Source organism: Suncus etruscus, chromosome 12 (genome assembly GCF_024139225.1).
Source record: "Suncus etruscus isolate mSunEtr1 chromosome 12, mSunEtr1.pri.cur, whole genome shotgun sequence".
NCBI lineage: Eukaryota > Metazoa > Chordata > Mammalia > Eulipotyphla > Soricidae > Suncus > Suncus etruscus.
Genome location: NC_064859.1, coordinates 52803496 through 52821453, shown reverse-complemented (window position 1 = coordinate 52821453; position 17958 = coordinate 52803496). Strand labels below are relative to the sequence as shown.

Here is a 17958-nt window from a genome sequence, read left to right as displayed (position 1 = left end):
ATTTTAATGTGCCTATGCAAATAAGAAGCAATGCCACGTGGTGTTATTGGCGCATATGGGGGCCATAAGAACCATTCCAATGATTCCCATGACATGGTTCAATCATAAGCATTACACTGGGGGATTCTTCCACTAAAATTCCTTGTTAAACAGCTCAAAAAGAGCAAATAAAAAGTAGTTAGAATCGGCACTGTATAAGACAACATTAAGTAAGAATCATAGCTGTCAGAGAAAAAATACAAAATATTCTAAAGAAATACGTGTCCATTTTATGTATCTTGAAACAGTTTGGGGTTGTCACACAAAATGCAAGAATTAAACTTTTAACTTTAATAAAGTCCTAACTTCTCAGACTTGTTTTCTTCATGGGTCCTATTCTTTTTACTTTGTTGTTGTTGTTTTTGGGGCCACACCCAGCAGCGCTCGGGGATTACTCCTGGTTCTGCACCCAGAAATCACTCCTAGCAGGCTCAGGGGACAATATGGGATGCTGGAGATCAAACCCGGGTGGCAAACATCTTGCCTATTGTATATCGTTCTGGCCCCCCTATTTTTGTTTTTGTTTTTGTTTTTTTTTTTTTTTTTTTTTTTGGTTTTTGGGCCACACCCGGTAATGCTCAGGGGTTACTCCTGGCTATGTGCTCAGAAGTTGCTCCTGGCCTGGGGGACCATATGGGACACCGGGGGATCGAACCTCGGTCCATCCAAGGCTAGCGCAGGCAAGGCAGGCACTTTACCTTTAGCGCCACCGCCCGGCCCCATTTTTGTTATTTAAAAACCTATTGCTAAACCAAGTTCTCTGGATTTTCTTCTTTGTTACATTGTAGAAGTTTTGTAGTTTTGTATCTAACATTTAGATAAAATGATCTATTTTGAGTCATTAGTTTTTGTACAAGATGTTAAGATTGCCTACATTTTTTTTAATTTTTGCCTGTAAATGTCCGATAGCCCAGTATCTCAACATTTATCCTTTTTCCATTATATTGTTTTTGTTCTTGTGCCAAATATTAGTTGCCTACATTTATGGAGTCAGCTTCTGGGCTTTCTGTTTTGTCTGGTTCAAAAATAGATGTTTTATAGTTGCATTTTGCATTCCCCAGTACTGCACTGTCTTGATTGTTGAATGTAGTGATAAGTCTTGCGGTTGGGTTATACTAGTCCTCTAACTTTATTCTTCAATATTGGTTATTCTGCATCTTCTGTCTTTCCGTAAGAACTTTAGAATCACAGGGGCCGGGGAGATAGCATGGAGGTAGGGCATTTGCCTTGCATATAGAAGGACGGTGGTTCGAATCCCGGCATCTGAAATGGTCCCCCGAGCCTGCTAGGGGCGATTTCTGAGCGTAGAGCCAGGAGTAACCCCTGAGTGCTGCTGGGTGTGACCCAAACCAAAAAAAAAAAAAAAAAAAGAAGAACTTTAGAATCACTTTATCAATCCCTACATAGTAATTTAGTTGTACTTTGACTTTATATGTATACATATATATTTTTTTCTCTCTCATAATTTAGATTACCTGTGATTTCTTTGATCAGAATTTTGTCCTTTTCCTCACATAGACCTTTCCCATATTCTTTTGTATTTATTTTGGGGAATATTAATGTCAATATTGTTGTCTTCTAAGATTTTATTTCCAGGTCATTGTCTTGTATATTTTCCCTTCTTCCCTTTGTGGTTGTTAACAGTTGTGATGTCTGGGGATTACTCACTTAGTTGTGGCACTTGGCCACAGTGCTTGCTAACAGGTCATCTATGTGGTTGAGGTGCTTGAACATAATATCTGTGTTGCTCTAGGACTTGACACTTGTTGACTTGTTGTGGCTCTGATGATCACAACAGTAGTACTCGGGATCACATTTGACTGTGTAGGGACGGGATGGGACTTGAACTTGAGCCCCTCATGCCTGAAAGCCAGGTGGTCTACACTGAGACACATCCTTGGCCTCTAAACCATTGCTGTTATGATACTAACCATTGGAATCTTGCTATAGTTGCTTATTTACAGGACATTTTTATTCATTCTTTTCTATATTCTAGGCTGTCATTTATACCACCTGCAAAGATAATTTCCCTCTATTTTTCCTCCCACATATTTTGGGATTGGTTTTTTGTTTCGTTTTGTTTTTGTTTGTTTGAGTGTGCTTGGGACTTACTTCTGGATCTGTGCTCAGAGATCACTCCTGGTGGGGTTTAGGATACCCTATAGGGTGTTGGAAGTAGAACCTAGGCCAGCTGTGGGCAAGGTAAGCAAACGTTGTACTATGTTTCCAGGCCTTCCCAATATCTCTTTTATTATTGCATTAGCAAGGACTTCCAGTATTATTGAATAGGAGTGAGAAACGAAGACACTATTTCATCACTCTGGAAATCAGGAAAGACAAAGGAATTTGGATTTTCTCTCGCATGCTGCAAGATTGTACATGAAAAAGTAGTTGTGCATATTTATTTTTCTTGTGTGGGGGACTGGGAGATCAGGCCACACGCAATAGTGTTCAAGGGCTACTCCTGGTTCTGAGATCAGGGACCATTCCTGGCAAAACTCAGGCTCATGCAGGCAAGTGCTTTAACCCCTGAATTATCTCTCTGGCTCAGATGTGCTCATTCTTTGGGGAGATTAGTTAGTGAGGCTGTTTGGGGGATTGTTGTGAGCGAGCCAGAAGATAGGGAAGCAGCCAGGAGACTTATTGAAGAGAAGCCTCGGCAGAGGAAGAGAAGGTTAAGAACTGGAAAAGTTTCAGAATGATTAGAAATAAATACCCTCGAATCCCGGTGTCCCATATGGTCCCCCGTGCCTGCCAAGAGCTATTTCTGAGCAGACAGCCAGGAGTAACCTCCGAGCACCGCCGGGTGTGGCCCAAAAACAAAAAAAAAGAAAGAAATACCCAATTTTAGAGATGGACTGCAGGGTTTCTTCTAGGAAAGATTTGTTTCTCTTTGTGTGTGTGTGTGTGTGTGTGTGTGTGTGTGTGTTTAATACTTATGGAGACTACATCTAGCAGTGCTCAGGGGATGTATGGTGCACAAGGAATGTGCTTTACCTCTTAAGCCATGCCCTTGACCACCCCAGGAAAAGGTTCTCAATGGAGATGTCCATTAATCCATCCCAAAGAGTATATTGCAGTATGGGTACATTCCTGGAAGTACCACTGGAGAGGGCTAAACAATTTGCTCACCTGGCATTAGTCCTAGAATAAAGGACTGGACAGAATCCTAAGTTAGTCCTGGTCTGTAGCCTCCCTGCATGGTTTTCTCCCACTGTGAGCCTGGATCATTTGAGGGAAACCTGCTGCCTCCAACTCCATTTCTGGAGTGGTACTGAACATGACCTAGGGTAGGAAAAAGGATCAAAAACAGGAGTTGCCTGCCTGGAGTTCCCCAGTCTCTGCCAGTTCTTGAGGTTGGGAAGCAAGTTAAAGCTGACTAACTTTGTCTCTGTCTCTCTCCACAGGTCAAATGGATGATGTACTGGATTATATTTGCACTTTTCACTACAGCAGAGACCTTCACAGACATCTTCCTTTGTTGGTAAGTGCTCTAAGAATTGGGACTTTTTTAAAATTAATTTATTTTTTAATATAAATCTTTATTTAAGCACCATGATTAAAAGCATGTTTGTAGTTGGGTTTCAGTCATAAACAGAATACTCTCTCACCAGTACAACATTCCCACCACCAATGTCCCCCTGCCGTCCCCCTGCCCTCCCCCTACTGTATCACAACAGGCATTCTATTTCTCTCATTCTTTATTATTTTATTCTTTTTTGTTTGTTCGTTTGTTTTTTTGGTTTGACACTCAGGGGTTACTCCTGGCTATGCACTCAGAAATCGCCCCTGGCTTGGGGGGACTATATGGGATCCCGGGAGATCGAACAGCAGTCCATCCTATGCTAGCGCTTGCAAGGCAGACACCTTACCTCTAGCGCCACCTTCTCGGCCCCTCTTTAACATTGTCATGCTAGTTGTTAGTGTAGTTATTTCCCTAACAGCGGCCACCACTCTTTGTGGTGAGCTTCAAATTGTGACCTGGTCCTTCCCACCCTTCCAGCACTTAACTCTATTGTCTCTGAGCCTTATTATAGTAATGTCTTTAATTTTTCTTAAAACCCATAGGTGAGTGAGACTATTCTGTGTCTATCTCTCTCTCTCTCTGACTAATTTCACTCAACATAATAGATTTCATGTCTCCTGACGGCTGCATGATATTCCATTGTGTATATGTACCACGGTTTCTTTAGCCATTCATCTGGTGAAGGGCATTTTGGTTGTTTCCAGAGTCTGGCTATTGTAAGTAGCGCTGCAATGAATATAGATGTGAGGAAAGGAATTTTTGAATTGTATTTTTGTGTTCCTAGGGTATAACTCTAGGAGTGAATCATATGGATAGCTGAATCATATGGAAGTTTAATTTCCATATTTTTGAGGAATCTCCATATTGTTTTCTATAAAGGCTGGACTAGATGGCATTCCCACCAGCAATGAATAAGAATTCCTTTCTCTCCACATCCCTGCCAGCACTGATTGTTCTTGTTCTTTGTGGTGTGTGCCAGTCTTTATGTTGTGAGTTGGTACCTCATTGTAGTTTTGATTTGCATTTCTCTAATGAAGAACTGGGACGTATTTAAGGGACGTTATCTCCTGGGTCCAGAGAAGAGTAGAAAAGGTCTGGGAGCAGGCTCAAGCCTTTAATTCAAGCTGAGAAGTGTTTGCCAGATATGTGGCTTAGTGGTAAAGAATGTGTTCTGCATGTAGGAGACCTGGGTTTAGTTTCCAGCACATGAAAAAGAATGATAATAGCTGATCTATGAAGTTGTTCTTCAAATAAGTATATAGGCATAACCTTGTAAGAGCAGATATTATTCTTTTTTTTTTTTTTTTTTTTTTTTTTTGGTTTTTGGGCCACAACCGGCAATGCTCAGGGGTTACTCCTGGCTGTCTGCTCAGAAATAGCTCCTGGCAGGCACGGGGGACCATATGAGACACCGGGATTCGAACCGGACCATATGGGACACCGGGATTCGAACCAACTCCTTTGGTCCTGGATCGGTTGCTTGCAAGGCAAACGCCACTGTGCTATCTCTCCGGGCCAAGATATTATTCTTATAATGTTTGATGATGTACAAAATAAACACAGTTTCTCAATTAATGGAGTTGGCCAAAAAAAGCATACATCCATAAGTATGATTTCTCTCATAAGCACCTAGTAACGTCATGAAGGTAGTAAAAATCATAAAGTAGGTCTTTATTGTATCTTAGAAGAAAAGGACTGAGAATAATAGCGCTCCCCACCCCAATATTTAGAGGCCCTGCGTGTGTGCACATGTGAACTGTGTTGGAAATAGTGTGGGGAAAAGTCTTGACTTTATCCAGGATTGTCTCTGAAACTTGGAATCATGGGGTGGATTTTGCATTTGCTGTGGTGTAGAAATGTTTTACAATCATTTCTATGTACAATGATGCAATGTTTTACACGTATCATTGGGAAAGTGTTTCCATTTTGAGTGATACACATCCTTACTCCATAAGGAGCTCTTGTGAACCTATTCTGCAGGATCTCCTAGGACTCAGTGGTCGGCAAGCCGCGGTTCTTTACACTTTTTTTGTTTTGTTTTGTTTTTTTTTTTTTTTTGGTTTTTGGGTCACACCGGCAGTGCTCAGGGGTTACTCCTGGCTGTCTGCTCAGAAATAGCTCCTGGCAGGCACGGGGGACCATATGGGACACCGGGATTCGAACCAAGCACCTTTGGTCCTGGATCGGCTGCTTGCAAGGTAAAAGCCGCTGTGCTATCTCTCCAGGCCCTCTTCACACTTTTTTTTTTTTTTTTTTTGGGTCACACCCGGCAGTGCTCAGGGATTACTCCTGGCTGTCTGCTCAGAAATAGCTCCTGGCAGGCAAGGGGGACCATATGGGACACCGGGATTCGAACCAACCACCTTTGGTCCTGGATCGGCTGCTTGCAAGGCAAACGCCGCTGTGCTATCTCTCCGGGCCTTCCTCTTCACACTTTTTAATGCAGCTCTTCTGTGTGCCTGGCGGCCGCTCCAGAAATCAAGACTCTGCTCCTAACCTCTGTCAGTGTGTGCCCTGTGTGGCTCTCAAAATAAATTTTGGCGAGATTTGGCTCAGTTGAAAAAAAAAGATTGTCCACCACTGTCCTAGGTCAAAGAATAGCCCAGACACCATTTCTTCCATGCCTGTTCTGGGTCAATGATCTTAATCATCTTAATAGTAGCTCTTCACCCTGGAAAGAGCCTGGCTTTTCTCTGCACTGGAAGAAATAATCGTCTCAGCCATTGTGGCCACCAGTGAGAGGGAAGGAATCTGATGACCTCATTTTTATTTTAAACTGAATCACCATGAGATGCAAAGTTAAAAAGTAGTCACTGGTTGAGTTTCAGTAAGTTCTAACACCCATCCCGTCACCAATGCACATTTCCAGCCACCAATATCTCAGTGTCCCTCTCATTTCCCATTACCACCACCCCATTCTGCCTCTGTGGTAGACACTTTTCTTCTCTATCCCTTTTTTCATCTTAGGCCCTGTAATTTGCAGTACTGTTCCTAAAAGGATGATCTAATTTACCGTGCCTGTGCCCAGTCCTAGTAGACTCGGGGAGGAGCTGAGTCTTCAGGATGGTCGTGGAACTGTCCTGAGCCTACTCTGTCTTCTCATGGCCCTGGGGCTGGAGTTTCATAGCGTGTGGAGATGATCTCATGTCTTTCTTGATTTATTGTTTTTGTGGTCACACCCTGTTCTCTCAGGGCCAGCAGTGTCATGCTTGATGGGGAGAGGAGATGCCAGGATCGGGCCAACGGCCTCACACATGTCAGGCCTGTGCTCTCATACTTGAGCTACAGTTTTACTTAAGTCTTTGGAAAGTATAAAATAGTAAATACACAGGACAACATCAAATTGAAATAGTAATTTACTAAGAATTAAATCTTTCATCTCCTGAGAGGTATTGCTATTAAAGTTATTTGTGTTTTGCTTCAGAAGTCTCCTATATACATTAATGGCCTATATCTTGTTTTTTTTTTGGGGGGGGGGGGTTTGGGCCACACTCAGCGGTGCTCAGGGGTTACTCCTGGCTATCTGCTCAGAGATAGCCCCTGGCAGGCACTGGGGGGACCATATGGGAAGCCGGGATTTGAACCAACCATCTTAGGTCCTGGGTCGGCTGCTTGCAAGACAAACACCGCTGTGCTATCTCTCCGTCCCCTACATCTTGTTTTTATTTATTCATTTTCTTTTACCACACCGGGTGCTCTTCAGGACTTATTTCTGATCATGCTCTTGAATCACTCCTGTAAGGGCTCTGGGAACCATGGGGGTGGGCGGTGGGGATCTAACTCAGGGTGACAACACTCTCCACTGTACTATCTCCCTGGTCCCTCTTGGGGTTCTGAACTGTGTGTGTGTGTGTGTGTGTGTGTGTGTGTGTGTGTGTGTGTGTGTGTGTGTGTGTGTGCGGTGGGGATCTAACTCAGGGTGACAACACTCTCCACTGTACTATCTCCCTGGTCCCTCTTGGGGTTCTGAACTGTGTGTGTGTGTGTGTGTGTGTGTGTGTGTGTGTGTGTGTGTGTGTGTGTTTAGTACCTGTGTGTGGGGGGGGGAAATGCCTCTTACATAATAAACAAAAATATTGCTGTGTGGCAGATTCTCTTGGGATTATCTGTGTTCTTGGGTCAGTGCCTGAGCCTGCCAGATTCATTTGCCCTTGGGGCTGGCAAATATTTGTTGTCAAGACAAAATTTGCTCCTGTAAAGGCAGCAGAGTGTTTCAGTGTAGCAGAATCATGCTTCCTTCTTCTCCAGTCTGGCTGTGAAACTGGAAACAGTGTAGACAAGAATTTGTCCTCTTGCCTAGGAGGGAGTATTTGCTCAGGAAAAGCTTGCAGAGGCAGTGGCAGCGGACTCAGAAGACCTTGAGAGGAAACGAACAGATGGGGTGGCTGATGGCGGAGGGTTAAGGGGACTGTGGGAGAGATAAGGGGCCCTTAAACTTCCTATTTGCTCTTAGCTTCCTTATCTAAGGAGCATGCCTAGGAGGGAGTTACTTTTCTGCTGTTTCCAAATAAGCACAGGTGTCATTTCCTCTCAGAGACTAGTGTTTTGCGGCTACTGGGAATTTGTTTTATGTTTTTTTTTTTTCTCCTTTGGCTTTTGGGTTAACCGTCAGCACTCAGGAGTTCCTCCTGGCTCTGCTCAGAAATCGCTCCTGCCAGGCTTGAGGACCATATGGGATGCCAGGATTCAAACCACCATCCTTCTGTATGCAAAGCAAATGCCCCACCTCCATGCTATCACTCTGGCCCCAAGTCCAGCGTGTTTTTTCTGAGAGAGGCAGTTCTTTCCAAAGTAAATGTGACTCCTAGGTGTCACCTCTCCCCACCCCTACCTAGTACAGAAAGTTGATAGACACTGAGTTTTACACCAGGGCTGCCAGAAATGCAGAAATGGCTGCACAGGCTATTGAGGGAGCAAGTTCTCTGCTTAAAGAGGCCAAACGGTACTGAAGTTCCCAGGATTCCCTGCTGGCAATCCCTGTGCTCTGGGCCAGGATCCAGGTGGTAGGGCTGACTGACTGACTAGAATGTACAGTGGCTCCACACAGAGACTGGTATGACACTTGTCTTAAGTGATCCTTCTTTATTATCTCTGAAGATTGATCAGTCTCCTTGGGTAACTAGACTCCTTTCCAAGGATTCCAAAATCACGTCTGTATTTCCTGGTAGACTGGACGCTCCAGGAGGGCATGAAGTTAGTCTTTTGGGCTCACCACTGTCTTAGTGATCAGCCAATATAGGAGCTAAGTACATGTGTGTGAAATGGATGAGTGATTGAGATACATGGCCTCAAGCTCCAGAATATGATGTCATCTGCACCCTAAACTATTTTTCCCATTTATTCTTTATTATTTCTTTATTTTGGGTGCTGAGGATTGGACCCAGTGCTCCACACAGGTGAAGCATTTTGCCACCAAGTCACATCTTGACCTAAATAAACACTTATGACAGTAAAATTTTAGATCTGCCTGGCTGCTGTTGAGTCGAGCAGGTGGGCAGCGCCCTCTTCCCCTGGTTTCAGCTCTTGTCTCTGCCTCGTTAGGAGCCATTGGGACAGGCATGAAGTGGAGGCTTTTAACCATAGTCTGAAGAGTCTTGTTATGGTGTTCCCTGCCAAATCCAGACTCCGTGTCTTCTTGGCCACAAATAGAGAGAGAAAGACTGTGTATGTGACCATGGTCTTCTCAGCCTGCCATGGTGGAAACCCCACCTTGAATGAGTGAAGCCAGTGGGCAGCATTGCCCACTTTGATCTTGGGGTGATTACTGGGTGGAGCTTGGGTTCTGATTTGCTTGAAACAGGAGCCAACTTTCAAGAGGCCTTGTACCTGTGCTGTGTGTGCAGGTGAGGGAGGTGGATGGGGACTTGCGGCCACAAGTGGACATGTCTTGTGCTCCGTCCCTCATCTGCTTAGGACAGTGTGGCCAAGGACTAATAAAACATGTGTCTTTTCTGCTTTCTCTAGGTTTCCATTCTATTATGAACTAAAAATAGCATTTGTAGCCTGGCTGCTGTCTCCTTACACAAAAGGTTCCAGCCTCCTGTACAGGAAGTTTGTGCATCCCACACTGTCTTCAAAAGAGAAGGTAATGAATGTTATTCTGCACTTCATGCCTTAAAGTAGAAAATCTAAAGAACAGATTGTTTTATTGCAGGAGACCTTCAGTTGGCTCCTATTTGTTCTCCGTGAATCATAATTTTAAACCTTTGGTCTGTTTTTCTGATATTTTTAGAAATAGTGGCTTTTTTAAAGAAAAAGTCAGAAATAGTGGCGATTTTTTTTGGGGGGGGGGCCACAGCAAGTGACACTTGGGGATTATTTCTGGCTATGTGCTTAGAAATTGTTCCGGGCTTGGAAACCCTATGGGACACTGGGGGATCGAACCGCAGTCTGTCCTAGGTTAGTGAGTGCAAGGCAGACACTTTACCACTTGCACCACCACTCCAGCCCCAAGTGACGACCATTTTTAACATTAAAAGGTTATTTATAATTTATCATAATTTATTATAAATTTATTATAACATTCTATAAGTTCAAATAAAGGAGAAAAATGCATTTATAACTCAGTCAATACAGGGCTGGAGTGGTAGTACAGCGGGTAGGACACTTCCTTTGCACATGGCCAACCTAGGTTCGATCTCTGGCATCCAATATGCTGTCCCATGACCACTAGGAATAATTCCTGTGTCCAGGGCCAGGAGTAACCTCTGAGCACTGCCAGGTTATGACCCCAAAAACAAATAAAACAAACATAATAATTCAGTCAATAAATCGACTTTCTATTTTTATACTCAGCTCCTGCCCTTTTGCAGATGTGAATTTTATAGATTCCTTCAAATTAAAAAATAAAAACATAACTTGAGCGCATGCTTTGATGCAAGAAGCACATACTTGTTTGCTGGCACTGCATATTCTCAAGCACCACTGCATTTGACCCCAAAATGAAAAACAACAGGTAGAAAAAGTTCACATGGATAGGAAAATTGAATCATAACTAGATTAAATGGTTTGAATTTGTTCTCAGAAGGTATAATAGAGACTAGAATATAGTAGATTTCTTATACAATGTTTGCTTCATTGTTAGATGATAAGATATGCTGTCAATGAAGTACTGCTGTTTTGATAATTATCAGTAAGTCAGAATAATTCTTCTTTTTTTTTTTTTTTGGTGTGGTTTTTGGGTCACACCTGGCAGTGCTCAGGGATTATTCCTGGCTCCAGGCTCAGAAATTGTTCCTGGCAGGCACGGGGGACCATATGGGACGCCGGGATTCGAACCGATGACCTCCTGCATGAAAGGCAAACGCCTTACCTCCATGCTATCTCTCCGGCCCCAATTCTTCATTGTTATAGTAATAATAATGAGGATGGCCCCAAATTTTCATACTATTTTTTCACCATTAAAACATTTTACAAACATCCATGAACTGAAAATAATGTTTTGTGTCATGTCAGAGTTACAGAAAATAGATAGGGAGAAATTAAGGAAAGGGTCAACAATAAAAATGACAATATATATTGTTTTTTTTTCCTCTTTGGTTTTTTGACCACACCCAGCAAAGATGAGGATTTATTCCTGTCTCTGTTCAGGAATCAATCTTGGTGGGTTTAGGGGACCATATAAGGTGCTGAGAACCAAACCAGGTTAGCTGAGTGCAAGGAAGTATGCTTTACCCACTGACTATCTTTCTGTCCCCCACAATATATATCTTTTGAAAAGAAACTTAATTCAAAAGTCTTCAAAAAATAATATCATTGGGGCCAGAGCAGTGGCACAAGCAGTAAGGTGTCTGCAGTTAGGCGCTAGCCTAGGACGGACCAAGGTTTGATCCCCTGGCGTTCCATATGGTTCCCCAAGCCAGCAGCGATTTCTGAGCACATAGCCGGTAGTAACCCCTGAGTGTCACCGGATGTGGCCCAAAAACCAAAAATAATAATAATAATAATAATAATAATAATAATAATAATGCCACTATAAATTTTATTTCTGTTTAACCTGTTTTGCCAGATGTGTCCACAGTGAATTGTTCTTCTTTGTGAATTGTTAGTTTTTTAAATTTCATATAATAGATGCAAACTTATTAAAATAAACAGTTGCAATCAAAGAGAAGTACAGTGGATAAGGCATTTGCTTTGCACATAGCCAACCCTAGTTTGGTTCCCAAAGCCCCATAATCTCCCTTGAGCCCTTCTAGGAACTGTGATCCCTGAGAACAGACAGGTATGGTCCCAAAACCAAAAAAAGTAAAATAAATAATTCCTTTTGTTTTAATATTTGATGACATTTTGTATCTACCTGTCTATGTAAACTGTCCTTAAAATAAAATCTTAGATGTGTCCCCAAATCCCCAGACAACAGAATAAATTACCGTAGCTAGGAGCATTTGTATTCTGAGCATGTGTGAACACAATCCATTTGTGCTATTTCCAAATGGTGTAGAGTCGACCATCACCCTACTGAAGGAGCTTAGTTCTTCTTTTGACTTAAATACCTAGAAATGGAACTGTTTCAGCTAAACATTGCATAACTCATTAAGTATATGACTTTTCTAAACTCAGGAACATGCTAGATGGCTCTGATATTAATTTCTCTGGTTTCTGGAAGTTAACTGTTTCTCATGGTGGGAAACAGCGCCCCCTGGAGGAAGCTAGTGCAGTTGGGGGAGGGGTGCAGGTGAGTTGGGGGCACTTTCTTTGGTTCCCTTAAAGAAGGCATATTTCGGGCCCGGAGAGATAGCACAGCGGCTTTTGCCTTGCAAGCAGCCGATCCAGGACCAAAGGTGGTTGGTTCGAATCCCGGTGTCCCATACGGTCCCCCGTGCCTGCCAGGAGCTATTTCTGAGCAGACAGCCAGGAGTAACCCCTGAGCACCGCCGGGTGTGGCCCAAAAACAAAAAAAAAGGCATATTTCTAGAGGGGCACTTAATGATAATTTTCAGAAAGGAGGTGTGGTGGGCTAGGTAACTGTGGGAACCTCTGCTCAAAAGAGTAGGCTTCACTGTGCTCCCTAAGGTAGGGACCATCCCCCACTGTCTTCAAATCCAGAAGACAAAACCATGTGTGAAGCATTTGCCAATTGCTGGCAGGTCTGAGGTTAGATGGTGGGCCCTTGCCAGGCATTTTCTCCCTCCAAGTCACCTCATGGCATTTGGGGTGGCTGTGTGTGGAAGGGCAAGAGGGTCCCCAATCAGACCCTCTGGAGCCTTCCTGGAAGGTTAGAGAACTTTAGAAACACTTTCAGATTAGAACATTTTTATTTCTTTTTTATTTCTTCCCCAGAAGACATTTTGTTTGGGGAAGATGCAATGCTGCGCAGGCCCTGCAGTGCTGGGAAGCCCTGGGCGCTGGTGGGACTGAACCCTCCCAGGCTGTACTCAGTGGTGATTAGCGTGCCGCTGTACTATCTTCCAGTTCCCCCAGATCTCCTTTTCTGCCCCCTGTACCTCTTTCCTCGTTATATTGACATACCTAAATTTCCCCTGCCAATTAGTGGTTGGGCAGGCAGCCAAGCCCAGAGCCCAGAAGAGAGGAGAGATTTTCTCCATTCTCTCAGCTCACTGTGTCTTTTCCATTCAACAGGAAATCGATGATTGCCTAGTACAAGCAAAAGACCGAAGTTATGATGCCCTGGTGCACTTTGGAAAGCGGGGCTTGAACGTGGCGGCCACAGCAGCGGTGATGGCTGCTTCTAAGGTTGGTCTCATACTGGGGGCTGCATGAGCAGCTGGTCACACGGTCTGCCCTGATGACTTTCCCTGGTTTCTTTCGGGGCATTCACTTCTTGTGTCAGAAGGTGGTTTATAAGACCCATTTCTTAGGGTTCATTTGAAATTTGAAGGGGAAAAAGATGACTCTTGCTCCCAGAAAATGTGGAACACAAAGACACACACACACACACACACACACACACACACACACACACACAACATGATTTTACAATATGAAGAAGTTCCACAAAGTCCTGAGTCGACAGTTGCCCAAACTAAGTGTCCAAGTAGATGGGGTCAGAGTGATAGTACAGTGGGGAAGGTGCTTGACCTGCACACACTGGTCCTGGGTTCAATCCCCAGCATCCCATATAGTTCTCTGAGCACCACCAGTAGTGATTCCTAAGAGTAGAGCCAAGAGTAACTCCTAAGCATCACCAGGTGTGATACAAAATGAAAAACCGAAGTGTCCAGGTAGAGAAACGGCCATGTGGAGGTCCCCCTCTGCTCACAACCTCCAGTGAATTCAGAAGAAGGTCCCTGGTCCCAGGGAAGGTTGGTGGATACAGACATGGGGGCAGGGTGCCAGCCAGACACAGGGGTTTGATGAGCTCTGGGCTGGTGGGATGTGCTACTTAGCCCACACACATTCCACACACCTTCTTGAGTCCTGGACACTCCCTTGCTGCTCTTCACATGCCGTATCTGTGTCCTCATCTCTCCTTGTGTGCTCAGCCCAAACAGGGAAACTGGGAGACTTTCACTCTCTGAGGAAACCCAGAAGACTTCCTGATTTCTTATGTGTCTCAGTGACAACCACTTGTTCCAAACCCTGTGTGATTATTGGGAATCATCCCTAGACTGGGGTTGAGGAGAGGCAGGTGGGCTGATGCCTGGGAAGACTGTGCTTGGCAAGGTGCTGTATTCACAAAGGAAGTGCTAAGTCCTGGATGGGAGAGTTTGGGGAGACCCCCAGGGATTTAAAGAGGAGGGTTAATGAGGTCTCCATGTGTCCAGAGGGAGGGTGTTGATAGCCAGCAGGAGCCTCCGAGCTGGGTTGGCTTCTCTGTGGCCCTGAAATATGAGGAGACACTCAGAATATTTTTGTAAGAACCCAGAGCTATGTATTTGAAGAACAGTCTTCTTGGTTAGAAGCCATAGGATGAGAGAGGAGAAGGAAAGGAAGTGGGAATAATTTTGTTTCTTGGTTAGAAGCCATAGGGTGAGAGAGGAGAAGGAAAGGAAGTGGGAATAATTTTGTTTCAGGACTGGCTCCTTCCACCTCAAGGAGACCTGTCTCTGTTCTCTGCAGCTGCTGCTGGAGGGGCTCTGCCCACCTCCAAGCTAGAGGATACCAGCTGCTGACAAAGTGGCTGTCTTTGGAGGGGAAATTCTCCTTTGGTATCTCAAGGGAAGAACAGGGATACCCCAGAACCTTTTGTGGAACATGCAGCCACTTTATTATTATTATTTGGTTTTTGGGTCACACCCGGCAGCTCTCGGGTTACTCCTGGCTCCAGGCTCAGAAATTGCTCCTGGCAGGCTCTGGGGACCATATGGGATGCCGGGATTCGAACCAATGACCTTTTGCATGCAAGGCAAACGCCTTACCTCCATACTGTCTCTCCGGTCCCTCACTTTAGATGGGGATCCCTTGGCCAGGTAGTTAATGTAGAGCTCCTGAGCCCAGGGGAGAGGACTTCTGGGGATCGCCTGGGTTACCCTGGCTGTGCTCAGACTGTCAGAACCTCACCAGCTGATGCTCAGAGAACCATTTGGTATTAGGCATCAGACAGGGTTTGCTGCGTGATGCACATGTCTCAACCCCCTTTCTCCTTGGGTACCTAGATTTTACTTTTTGTTTTGTTTTGGGCCACACCCCCATGGTGCTCCTGGCTCTGCACTTAGGAAAACCTCATGATGGGGCTCGGGGATCATCTGGGATACCATGGAATTGAATCTGGGTTGGCTGCATGCAAAGCGAGCACCTTACCTGCTGTACTATTATCTGGCTGGGGAACTTTTCTTTTTTGGGGGGAGTAGGGTGGTTGGGCTACACCCAGTGGCACTCGGGTTACTCCTGGTTCTGTGTCAGAAATTACTCCTGGCAGGCTTGGGGGACCATATGGGATGCTGGGGATTGAACCTGAGCCAGTCCTGGGTCAACCATGTGTAAGGTAAATACCTTGCCACTGTGCTATTGCTCCGAGTCCCGGAACTTTTCTTTTTAAGCTTCATGAAAAGAGAATTCAGTCACTAAGTTCTGACTTTGCAGTACAGAGCTGCAGAAACCATCTCTGGCCTCTACCTCTAATGTTTGAGCTAAGAGGAGCCTCAGCTCTCTCTTTAGTTCCTTCAAGGAGTGTCTGTAGGGTAATCAGGGTACAGAGAGGTGCTAGGATTTTATTTGAGCTCACAGCTACCCTCTCCCAGGCCTTCCTTTTGCCAGGCAGCCCCTCACTGGGAAGGAAGCTTCCAGTTGTTGGAGCTGACGTAGGGAGATCACTGAGAATCTTTGGCTGGAGGAAAGTTAATAGGATGCTGCTTCCTGGTGAATCTGGTTTCTGAAAAGAAAATTTTTGCCTCTTTTACAGCTCTGCTTTGCTTTTCTGAATACCTTTTTTTTTTTGTTTTGTTTTTGTTTTTGTTTGGGAATACACTCAGCAGTGCTCAGAAGTTATTCCTAACTCTGCACTCAGGAATCACTTCTGGCAGTGCTCAGGGAACCAGATGGGCTTCTGGGAATCAAACCTGGGTCCACTTCTTGAAAGGCAAGCGCACTACCTCTGTGGCCCCAACCTTCCTAAGTATCTTGAGAGAGAAAACAAATCTTCTTTTCCAAAAATAATACCCTTTATTTTTGAACTAGATGTGTACTTAAAAAAAAAAAAAATGAAATCCCATCTGGCTGAAGGCAACTCAGTGGTTTCCATGGCAACGGTGGATCCCACCAGGCGGATCAGAGGAAGATGACGCACCAGTGGGGCCAAATCCAGCTTTCATGTCCAAACCACCTGGGAAGATTCGTTTTCTTTTCTTCTTAATAGATTCTGAGATGTGCTGAGTCTGAGTCGCAAGCCACAGGCTCAAAAATCTCTATTTTTAACAAGTTCCTCAGATGACTTTTAACCAGCCAGCTCTGTGTAGGTCCTTGCCAGTGCTCCCATCTGGTGTCTTAGGCACACAGGGGTCACTGGGGTGATACTTTCTTTTTCTTTCCTGAAGTGCAGACTAAGCTCTCAGAGGCTTTTTTGGGGGGGGGGAGAGTAGGGGCCACATCTATGTTTACTCCTAGCTCTAGGATTAATAGTGATGCTGGGGAGCACTTGGGATCCTGGGGATTAGATCCAGGTCAGCTGCCTGCAGGTGCCCTACCGACTGCTTCTTTTTGGCCCAAGAGGTTTTAACCTTGAGAATGAGAAATCATGCAGGCCCAGGTATAAGCACAGGCCCTTTCGTCTATGCTGCATTTCCCCAGTACCTGTTAGAGGGTATGGTGAGAACACAGATTTTTCTACCTGTTTGGTCAGACCTGGAAGCCAGCAAAGTTCCAAACTGTTGTTTGTCATCCCAGGTCAATAGGACAACTTTGAAAGTCAGCCTGCCAAGTGGCCCTGCTAGAGTGACCCACAATTCAGTGTCCAGGGGACACTTTAACAAGCGAATGAGTTTCCTGCTATTGGTCCCAAGCAAGCCAGGGCTTGTGTCCCCCCACCCCTAGAGCCCACTTCTTTCTCCTCAGATCCAGTGCTCCCCGCCAAACCATTTTATCAGTTCTCAGTCTCAATATCAAATGGATAGCAGGAGAGCCTGTAAGATACTTGAATGATTATTTCTTTTTTTTTTTTTTTTTTTTTTTTTTGGGTTTTGGGCCAAACCCGGCGGTGCTCAGGGGTTACTCCTGGCTGTCTACTCAGAAATAGCTCAAATAGGGGCTGGGAAGGTGGCGCTAGAGGTAAGGTGTCTGCCTTGCAAGCGCTAGCGTAGGTTGGATCCCCTGGCGTCCCATATGGTTCCCCCAAGCCAGGGGCGATTTCTGAGCGCATAGCCAGGAGTAACCCCTGAGCATCAAACGGGTGTGGCCCAAAAACCAAAACCAAAAAAAAAAAAAAAAGAAATAGCTCAAATAGCTCCTGGCAGGCATGGGAGACCATATGGGACACCGGGATTCGAACCAACCACCTTAGGTCCTGGATAGGCTAATTGCAAGGCAAACACCACTGTGCTATCTCTCCGGGCCCTTGAATGATCATTTCTACAGGGCCAGAAAGATTGTGCAGGAGCTAAGTTACTTGCTTGTATAAGACCAAATCAGGTTTGTGGCCCAGCACTCACCCTTGCCCCAAACAAACAAACATATTTGAATATTGAACCCAGAGCCCTTTTGCCTCCTTACTCTGCAAAAATGTGTATGTTTGCAGGCTCTTAGGTGTGGCTCAGTGGTAGGGATTTGTGACTTGCATTTGAGAGGTCCTGATTTTTATCTCCCCAGTGACAAAAAAGAAATAGAAATGTTTGTGGGGGTTTTGCACCATTATGAAACTTGAAGGAACTTTGTAAATCACATCTCTGTACAAGTTGCTATTGACAATAATATATTATCAGAGAATTTGAAAAGCTAGAACAACAAAAAGACTCCTAGGACAATTTAACCCAGGTCTATTAGCCCTTTCCACCCAATCTCTG

At 44.7% G+C, this 17958-nt stretch overlaps 1 protein-coding gene across 2 annotated transcripts in view; it reads left to right on the top strand.

Annotated features, from left to right (window-relative positions):
• Positions 1–17958, top strand: part of REEP1 (receptor accessory protein 1) — a 127380-nt gene that overhangs the window by 71283 nt on the left and 38139 nt on the right. For both annotated transcript variants that reach the window (XM_049784946.1, XM_049784947.1), the window contains exons 3-5: positions 3447–3523; positions 9530–9650; positions 13145–13258. In XM_049784946.1, the coding sequence (XP_049640903.1) occupies positions 3447–3523; positions 9530–9650; positions 13145–13258 (312 nt within the window). The remainder of the gene's footprint in view (positions 1–3446; positions 3524–9529; positions 9651–13144; positions 13259–17958) is intronic.